Source organism: Nicotiana sylvestris, chromosome 1 (assembly GCF_000393655.2).
Source record: "Nicotiana sylvestris chromosome 1, ASM39365v2, whole genome shotgun sequence".
Classification (NCBI taxonomy): domain Eukaryota; kingdom Viridiplantae; phylum Streptophyta; class Magnoliopsida; order Solanales; family Solanaceae; genus Nicotiana; species Nicotiana sylvestris.
Genome location: NC_091057.1, coordinates 1,036,472 through 1,047,387, shown reverse-complemented (window position 1 = coordinate 1,047,387; position 10,916 = coordinate 1,036,472). Strand labels below are relative to the sequence as shown.

The following is a 10,916-nucleotide window of genomic DNA, read 5'->3' as shown; positions in this document are numbered from 1 at the left end:
TGATGATTGACACACCAAAATGGTATTGGGTTGGAGCACCAAAATACTAAATCTTACACCAAAAAGGGTTTGGCGTCAAAAATAGCGTTGGGTTGGAGATGGTCTTAAACTAAAAAAAAAATATATATATATATATGAGCTTCCACCCAAAATCTTTTTAAGGCATGTGAAGTGACCCAAGAATTATGAACTCCTTTGAAAACTCTTGCACAATCTACGAAGGAAAGAGTATTTGAAGGGGAGTCTTGACGTAACTGGTAAAATTATTGTCATGTAATCAAGAGGTCATGAGTTCGAGCTGTGAAAATAAATTTTTGCAAAAATGTAAGGTAAGGTTGCATACGGTAGATTTATGGTCCGACCCTTCTTCGGACCCCGCACATAGCTGGAACTTAGTGCATCCAGTTGCCCTTTCTAATAAAGTATTTGAAAAGCATCACTATATGTAAAAGAATATGTTGCTTGCATCGTTGAGAATGAAACTATAACTAATTGTCAACACTTGGAATAAAACCAATTGTCAACACTTGGAACAAATCCAAGTGGGAATATAGTATTTGTAAAATATCACTATATATTTGATCTTGTACATAGTACTCTTGAGAAATACTAAATCTCATACCCATAGTACTCTTGAAAAATTCTTAATATATAATGTATCATCATCTTCTTCTTCTTCTTTCTCCCATAGAAGCCATAATAGCAGGACTTGTAACCCTTGCATTTGTATTCTATTTCCTATGGAACTTTAGAAAATCCTCAAAAACCCTACCCCCAGAAATCCCAGGAGGGTGGCCAGTGATCGGCCATCTTTTTTATTTCAAAAACGATGGCGATCACGACCGTACTTTAGCTCAAAAACTCGGAGATTTAGCTGATAAACATGGTCCAGTATTCACTTACAAGCTAGGGTTTCGCCGTTTCTTGGTGGTGAGTAGTTATGAAGCCATTAAAGAATGCTTCACAACCAACGATATCCGTTTCTCCAATCGCCCCGCCTTACTATACGGTGATCACCTTTGCTATAACAATGCCATGCTTTTTATTGCCAAATATGGACCTTATTGGAGAAAAATTCGAAAGCTAGTCAATCAAGAAGTTCTCTCAGTCAATCGACTCGAAAAATTCAAATGTATTAGGTTTTCTATAGTTCAAAAAAATGTTAAAGAACTATATGATCATTGTGATTCAACGATAAATCTTACTGATTGGATAGATAAATTGTCGTTCGACATAATCTTGAAAATGATTGCTGGGAAGAGTTATAATAATGGGCATGGAGAAATACTCAAAATAGCTTTTCAAAAATTTATGGTTATTGCCATGGAATTTGAGCTATATGATATTTTTCCTATTCCATTGTTTAAATGGGTGGATTTTAGTGGGAATATTAAGGTTGTGAAGGAAACTTTCAAGGACATTGATACTGTTTTTCAAGGTTGGTTAGATGAACATATTAAGAAGAGAGAAAGGAATGAGACTTTGGATGAAAATGAAGAAGATTTCATTGATTCTATGCTTTCAAAAACAAGCAATGAACATCTTGGTGATACTCACTCTCCTAACACCACCATCAAAGCAACAATATTTGTAAGTTAATTATCTCTAAGTGTATTAATTATAATATGTTGTGGTAGGTAATTTTTTTAAAAAAGATTATAAGCTAGCTACTGATTTTACTTCTTAGAGTTTAAATTTTACTTACCGATGATATACAAAATATTTATATAAAGCATTCATTGGTAACCTACAGTAAATGATAAGTTACTTGATATAGTTTGGTATTCCAACCTTAAATGATATAAAATATACATATGTGATTCTTTTTAATAATAATAAGTATTCAAATGATGATCGATTATATATATCATAGTTAAACCTCTCTATAACAGTCTCATTTGTTTCGGATAATTTTTTGGCTATTATAGTGAAATGTTATTACGGAGAATATATATTACTAACGTAGCATGAAAACTATTTCCATAAAAATTGGCTTAATTTATAGTGAATGATTGGTATATAACAATAGTGTTATAGAGGGGTTTGACTGTATAAATGAGACAATGGTTGATTGGGCGGAGTTTAACAAATGTATCAAGTCTTTTTGACCTATAACTAACAATAGTACTCCTATCTAATATTCATAAGGTGTAATAGAAATGTAGAAATTAAAGGATCTATAGATATAAACAAGCTTTTTTAAACTTTTTTCTTAATAAATTAAAAAAATAAATTTATATGACTTTTTAATATGTTTTTTTTTTTAGTGTTTAAGCTATTTACACCATAAAAAAATACAACATAAAGTCACTTAAAAAATATCTACAAGTAAACTTTCATAAAATATGGAATTTGTAATCTTGAAAATAAGTTATATTACTTAGATGAGCTGATAGTGCAAATATAAACTTAAAACACTTTCCTAAATAATCGTATACTAGGATTTGAATAATCATGAATTTAATATTTGAATTTCTTCTTCGTATTCTTTTTAAATATTCTCTGATTTTTCCATATATATAGTCATTGGTCTTGGACGCAACAGAGACGCTTGCTCTTCACATAAAGTGGGTAATGGCGTTATTGATAAACAATAAACTTGAGATGAAGAAAGCACAAAAAGAGATTGACACCATTGTTGGTAAAGATAGATGGGTAGAAGAGAGTGATATTAAGAATTTGGTGTACCTCCAAGCAATTGTTAAGGAAGCATTGCGATTATATCCACCTGCACCTTTATCAGTACCACACGAATCCGTGGAAGATTGCGTTGTCAACGGGTACAGTTAAAATTTTGTCCTAATTTTCTTATCATATTATAATTGTTCAAGTTTACTTGTTAGTCGTTTCAACGTGACATCTGATAATTTTTATTAAGGCAGGTACCACATTCCTAAGGGGACTGTACTACTTCCAAATGTTATGAAACTACAACGAGATCCGAAAATATGGTCAGATCCTGATAAATTCGATCCAGAAAGATTTTTGACGACTCATGCTAAAATTGACTATCGCGGGCAACACTACGAGTTTATCCCTTTTGGGACGGGGAGACGAGCTTGTCCCGCAATGACTTACGCATTGCAAGTGGAATACCTTTCAATTGCTCATTTGATCCAGGGTTTCAATTTTAACACTCCATCAAACGAGTCTTTGGATATGAAAGAAGGCGTAGGCATTACTTCACCTAAGAAAAATCCTATTGAAGTGTTAATTACACCTCGCCTATCTACTACACTTTATCAATATTAAGATATTTTGTTGTCACGTTTCATTGAGATCCAATCCTTTGTCGCTCCGATCTATCCTCAATGTTAAAAAAAATTAAGATGTTTTATTTTGGTGAAGATTATTTCACAGATGATTATTCATCTACTTTCCTTATATTGTACTCCATGTATAATAAGAAATTTGAATCTCCAATAAACGTTTCTAGGGCAAAAGTCTTAAGAATGAGTTCAGACCTCTATGGCCTAGCCTCTCCATGAAGTTCTTGTTCAAGGCTAATTTCAATTCTTTTCCTTTTTCAATTTTTTTATTATTTATTCAAACCTCCTTTAATTTTTCAATTTCAAAGTAAAGCTTATCACAGCCATTTACTCTACCATTTATACGATTGTTAAAACGTAGACTTACCCGTAAGAGTTTAACTCATATGCACTGAGAATATAATAAATAAATTTTACAATATTTATCAGTGTGTAGATATGTTGTAGCATGTATTTATCGCCCAATTTCTAGTTTACCGATATCCCTTTCTATTACGGCAAAAGACTATTACGGCATAATGGCTGAATCCTTTAAGTTTACAATTGTGGGTCGTTTTCTCAAGCCTCTCCCCTAAATTGACATGATTAGGTCTAGATTTAAGGAGCTTATTACGCTAAAGGGTTCTGCAAAAATAGCAGTCTATGATAATTACAATGTTTTTATTGACTTGATTAATGAAGATGATTGGAAAACAGTCTGGTTTAGAAGAGTTATTGTCACGACCCGAATTACACACCGTCGGAACCGTGATGACACCTAACATTGAACCCGCTAGGCAAGCCAACGTTATTAATTATTCTATCTTTTTACCTTTATCTTTAATAATTTACAAGTTAATGGAAGTAAACAGCGGAATTAGAAATGCGGAAGAACAGAATTTAACAGTTTAGCTAATACCAATACGAAATCCATAATAATAATACTTTTACCCAGAACTGGTGTCACAATCTCACGGACTATCTACGAATACTACAAATAGGGTTTGAACAAAGAAAATACATGTATGTCTCTAAAATAGGTAAGAACAGAAAGAAACAGGATAGAAGGGGACGCCAAGGCTTGCGGACGTTTGCAAGACTACCTCGGATTTCCGTTGGACTGAAGGCAGCAACCTCTAACTATGGTTTGTACGCTCTAGTACCGGGATCTGCACAAAAGAGTGCAGAATGTAGTATCAGTACAACCGACCTCATGTACTGAGTAAGTGTCGAGCCTAACCTCGGCGAAGTAGTGACAAGGCTAGGACACAACAAACAACATAACCTGCAGTTAAACAATATCTAACAGAATAACAATAATAGAGCTAATCATGAAGTAACAGGGAGGGGTAACATGCTATGGGGGATATCAACATAAGGAAACACAGAAATAACGGAATGAAACAATTAAGGCACTTGAACTAATAGCAACAAGTAATCACAACAAACAGACAATGAATGCACAGCATCACCCTTCGTGTTTTTACTCTCAATTCTCACCGTGCAATCAATAATGAAAATGTGCACGGCTTCACCCTTCATGCTTTATCACTCATCCTCACCATATGAATATTAGAAATGTGCACGACATCACCCTCCGTGCTTTATCTCTTTTCCTTACCATATGCATCAGTATCAATGTAAATGTGCACGGCATCACCCTCCGTGCTTTATCACTCTTTCCTCACCCAAACAGTGGTAACGACAAACATCCCGGCAAGGGAATCAACAATAAGAATAAATACATCCCGGCAAGGGAGTCAACAATAGAAATAAATACGTCCCGGCAAGGGAATCAATTATAACCAATCTTGTTCCAACAATTAACTTCAAAAAATGAACCTCAACTGGAACCAATACTCAACAATGGATAAGTACCAAAAAAATGATCATAAGTCTTACTCAACATGGATAATCATCAATTTAGGCATTGATAGTACTTAATAAGAATCACAATGATCACAATTTAAGACTCACGGTCATGCTTGACACCAACGTATAGATACTCGTCACCACACCTATAAGTCGTGCACAATACTAGCACATAGCAAATAAGACACAACTCTTATTCCCTCAAGCTAAGGTTAGACCAAACACTTACCTCGATTCCACGGCCACGAATCAAGCCTCAACTATCGCTTTCCCTCAATATTTCACCTCCAATTCACTTGTATCTAGTCATAATTAGCTTAATAACATCAATAAATGCTAAAGAACTCACACCCAATGCTTAATTATAGTTTTACCAACATTTTCCCCAAGAACCCAAAAATCGACCCCGTATCCGCTTGGTCAAAACCCGAAGTTCGGACCAAAACTCGATTACCCATTCATTCCCGAGCCCGGATATGCAATTGGTTTTGGAATCCGACCTCAATTGAGGTCTAAATCCCCAAATTTTGAAATTCTCAATTTTCACCTAAAAACACCCAGATTCCCATAAAAATCCCTAGATTTTATGATGAAATCTTGTAAAAAGATGAAGTAGATTGAAAGAAATGAGTTAAAAGTTGTTTACCTATGATTTGGGGAAGAAACTTTCTTTGGAAAATCGCTTAAGTGAGCTTAGGATTTGAGAGAGTTTGAAAAAGGAAGAAAATCTCATCTAAGTTAGATTTAACCAGGTGCAGTTATCGCATTTGCGATGACAGGTTCACAAATACGAACTCGCAAATGCGACCCATGCTTTGCCAATACTAAGATAGACCCGGCCTGCTACCTTTGCAAATGCGAACCAGTGTTCGCAATTGCGGCCTCTACTCTTGTCATATTTGCGACTCTGAACTTCGCAAATGCGAAGGTCCCCTGCCCGGCCCATCATTGCACGAAGCAAATTGTTGTTCTCTTGACCATTTACATACTAATCTTCGGTCATTTGTCAGAACTCGACAAGTTCTTTATCAATATCATATCTCTAAGCTTGCCACATAATATATTGACTTTAACCGTCACTATTCCCATAAGGTAAGGCTGCCACGTGGGTGTGGGGTGGGGATTTTAATCGTTATCCAAACTTATTAGATAATTAGGTAATGTCCTGTTACCCCGTAATTAATCAATTACCCACATAATTAAGAATTATCTTAAATTACTTAAAATACTACTCATTTTTAATATACTTTATATATATCCTACTATCATGGTCATGTGGTACAATATAAATAGATACATATACTATTATTTGAAACATCCATGTAAAAATATATATATTTCTCAACTTCTAATTGTCCTAATCTCATATAAAGAGTACAAATTTTCGTACGCTTAATTCTTAAAAGTTTAAAAAGATAACCTTCTTTTCTTGTGAGAAAATAATTTTTATCTTTACAATAAAGAAATTCTTTTTGTATTATAAATTCTCAAAACGGAAAACGGATAACTTTTCTTATGATAAAATACTATATACTCTTATAATAATAAAACCTCATTTATAAACTCCTACATGTCATGTATATAATTTAAAACTTATCACAACCATATAAAATCGTATCTATCAACTTTTACCGAAAATGGTTTACTTCAAAGAAAATACCTATCAAGCCAATATATAGTAGTTCGGAAATTCTTCAAACTTACAGGGTCTTACATCCATATCTTCATGTATAACCTTAATCCCTTCCAACTCATATGTTATTACTTCGACGAATCTTAACGTTAAGGTACGGGATATAACATCCTTCTCCCCTTTAGAACATCCGTCCTCGAATATTAACCCTTAAATATTTGCAAAAAATTCACTAGGGTTTCCTCTGTAAATTAAACTAGAATCCAAACTATATCTGAAGTCGCGACTATTCACAACTTTTTTTGTACTTGAGTATCTCATAACTTCTTGACCTTTACCTTACTTACCTTTTAACCTCGCATCGCATCTTCTGTTTCTTTCATAACCTTCCTTCCACATAGGCGAAAATTACGCCTTAAAGTTCTATTGTAATATCAGCACCTCTAGTGCATACAAAACTTGGTGAAAACATCATACTGACTTCTTACGGCTCAACTCTAAGGCATGATCTGGAAACAAAATAAGGGTAATATTTCCTAAATGTCCTATAGCCTCTCAATTATAAATGTGGCGCGTAACACACCCATAAGTGAGACTCTACTAGGCATGGCTTTGTAGACTCCCTAGGACACGAACTGCTCTGATACCACTTTGTCACGCCCCAAACCTGGGGAGGCGTGGCTAGCATCCGGTATCGTGGTGGCCCGAGCTAACCACTTTGTAAATCATTCATTCCTTTTATAACTATCATGGGCCAACATGGCTACAACTCATAATGTACAATTGTAAGTGGGCAAATATTATATTAATGAACCATCGTTCTTAAAACATGAATACATATGGGTCGTCAAGGCCTCTGACATACTGCACAAAATGGACCTCTGTCTACAAAGCCTCTATGATTGTTTGACATCAAATGGGACAAGGTATCGGCCTACCCATAAGTGTGTATCAAAATTCTGACACGATGACTCATAAAACTCGACTACACTCCGAATGAGGTGGAGTTTTACCGATCCTTCGCTGAATGCTGACCTCGTCTACTATGAGGGCTCGTCAAACTGATTGTCTATATCTGCAGGCCTGAATCCAGTGTCCCCAATAAAAGGACGTCAGTACGAATAATGTACTGAGTATGTAAGGCGCATAAATGAATATATAAAAGACCTAGAAGAAACATGGAGTAAATTACTTACCTGTAAGTCTGGGTAACTCTGTAAATCATGAAATACTTATAGTGTCATGCATATGCGTATGAATGTCATGTCGTGCATAGGTACATGTGCTCATAACATCATCAAGCCTCTGAGGACATCCCATCATATCATCTCGGCCATTGTGGCAAAAATCATCAACGTATACCAGTTGATCAGGTGGTGGTGCGTATATAACGCTATAAACTTTCTCATATCCCATATATATATATATATATATATATATATATATATATATATATATATATATATATATATATATATATATATATATAACTCCATCTGGTCATGGATCAATATGCATGTATAAATGCATGAAATGCATATGAAATACGTTAATAAAATCTCTTGGTACATCATAAGACCATCATGTCTCTGATTAATATTATGAAGTAAACTTTTTCAACTCACGTATTTTTCTGAGACCCATGAACAGATGATAAAATAATAGAACACATGGGAATTCAAGAACATAGGTACCTCTAATACTTCTATGAATAGAGTCATTTATGAAAGTTGTGCATTTTCTCGTTTCGTTCATATCGTATAGATCGTGCCAAAAGAAAGAAGGAATAACCTTAACATACCTTATCGTCAAACATATTTAGTCCAAAACCGAGCCACGGCTCTGTCATGGGGATCAATCCAAAGCAATGGATTAGACCACTCTTTTTCACATACCAGCTTCCAATACAACACAGACCTTCCTACATAGGTATACTGTTTATATTATCTATAATAGTTAATGATTTAAAGAGTTATCATAACATCCTGCTTCAAAGTATTGTCCATGGGCACAAAAACACTATTCATTTATGGAAAGAAAGGTTTTCTCATTCTAAACAAAATCATCCAATTACATTAGAAAATAAAGGTACTACAAGACTCACTTCTATACAGCATCAACTTCTATTAATCAAATCATAAAATGATGCATATTTGTCGATCCACTCGGTACAAACAATTACAATTCCATCTTGATAGCCATGGCCTGTGAAATTATAAAACCTGCACTACGGTGGAGGGAACTTATCTGCCTGATATACAAGACCTCAAAGGATGGTCTCTATCAATCTCCCGGCCGAAGTCAGTGTTCAACTCCGCGGGGGTTTCCATGTCCAATCCGAGTATTCGCACCTATGGACTCCCCTTTTGAAGGAAGCTTGCGAAGGGCTGAATGAGAGATAGAGCTTCAATCAAGAAGAATAAAATTGTATACTAGACCTTCCCTCACGGGAGAACCAAGCAAGGGACGAGCGCTAGCGAGTTTAATACTCTAGTTTGCTTCACGCATTACACCATATAAAAGGCTGCTTAATGCTAATGAAAGCGCGAACACTATGCACTTCAGGTGACAGATATAGTATATTCTTTCATGAACCTCGTATTACAAAGCATATCTTATGCACATAAAACTCTAGCATCTTTAAGAGAAAGCTCACAATCAAGGAAGAAACAATCACTTACAATTTTGTCTAAACATAAGTTTCAATCAGTTTGCAGAAGAATCTAGACATCTCCATGGAGATTGAAAGCAAAATCTGTCCGAGGTATTTTGAGCAAGCTCATAAAGGCATTGTATGGTTGAAAAACACAGCCGAGGAGCGGTATATAACAATACCAGAGTTCCTAGTTCAGTAAATTGTTGTTCTCTTGACCATTTACATACTAATCTTCGGTCATTTGTCAGAACTCGACAAGTTCTTTATCAATATCACATCTCTAAGCTTGCTACATAACATAATGACTTTAAGAGTCACTATTCCCATAAGGTAAGGCTACCACGTGGGGTGGGGCGGGGATTTTAATCTTTATCCAAACTTATTAGTTAATTAGGTAATGCCCCGTTACCCAGCAATTAATCAATTACCCACATAATTAAGTATTATCTTAAATTACTTAAAATACTACTCATTTTTAATATACTTTATACATATCCTGCTATCATGTTCATATGGTACCATATAAAATCAATACATACACTATTATTTAAAACATCCATGTAAAAATACATATATTTCTCAACTTCTAATTGTCCTAATCTCATGTAAAGAGTACAAATTTTCGTACGCTTAATTCTTAAAATTTTAAAAAGATAACCTTTTTTTCTTGTAAGAAAATAACTTTTATCTTTACAATAAAGAAATTTTTTGTACTATAAATTCTCAAAATGGAAAAAGGATAATTTTTCTTATGATAAAATACTATCTACTCTTATAATAAATAAAACTTCATTTATAAACTCCTAAATGTCATGTGTATAATTTAAAACTTATCACAACCATATAAAATCGTATCTATCAACTTTTACCGAAAATGGTTTACTTCAAAGAAAATACATATCAAGCCAATATATAGTAGTTCGGAAATTCTTCAAACTTACAAGGTCTTACATCCATATCTTCATGTATAACCTTAATCCCTTCCAACTCATATATTATTACTTCAACGAATCCTAATGTTAAGGTACGGGATGTAACATAATGGGAGCTTTTTTCATAATTGTTGGGATATCATCAAAGATGATATTGTAGCATTTGTGCTGGAGTTCTTCAAAGCCAAAAGTTTGACTAAATTCTTCTCACATACTTGTTTGGCTCTAATTCCTAAAATTGATATACCCTCTTGCTTTTCTGATTTCAGGCCTATTAGTCTCTCTAATTTTCTAATAAGATCATTTCCAAAAATATATCTTTAAGACTTAATCCTTTCCTACATAAACTTGTTTCTGCCAACCAAAGTGGTTTTATTAAAGATGGGTTGATTTTGGAAAATATTTTACTTGCTAAAGAGATTATCCATAATATCCCTGAAAAGAATAAGGGTGGTAATATTATGATCAAACTTGATATGGCTAAAGCTTATGATAGAATGTCATGGCCTTTTATTATGTCTGTCTTGAATAGATTTGATTTTTCTGAAAATTGGATTAGTATGGTTCATAATCTT

General features: G+C 34.2%; 1 protein-coding gene across 1 annotated transcript; it reads left to right on the top strand.

Moving 5' to 3' along the window:
- Window positions 1-621: 621 nt before the first annotated feature.
- LOC104219172 (nicotine N-demethylase CYP82E4-like) lies at window positions 622-3,469 on the top strand. The gene is made up of 3 exons (XM_009769808.2): window positions 622-1,590; window positions 2,524-2,780; window positions 2,883-3,469. The coding sequence occupies exons 1-3, from the start codon at window positions 655-657 to the stop codon at window positions 3,250-3,252; spliced, it is 1,563 nt and encodes a 520-aa protein (XP_009768110.1). The 5' UTR covers window positions 622-654; the 3' UTR covers window positions 3,253-3,469.
- Window positions 3,470-10,916: the final 7,447 nt, after the last annotated feature.

What these genes read in the sequence shown, in the direction of transcription:
- LOC104219172 (XM_009769808.2), top strand. Translation starts at nt 655, where the DNA reads ATGTATCATCATCTTCTTCTTCTTCTTTCTCCCATAGAAGCCATAATA. An exon ending in CCATCAAAGCAACAATATTT is followed by an intron (nt 1,591 to 2,523) that starts GTAAGTTAATTA and finishes CCATATATATAG; the next exon opens with TCATTGGTCTTGGACGCAAC. An exon ending in GAAGATTGCGTTGTCAACGG is followed by an intron (nt 2,781 to 2,882) that starts GTACAGTTAAAA and finishes TTATTAAGGCAG; the next exon opens with GTACCACATTCCTAAGGGGA.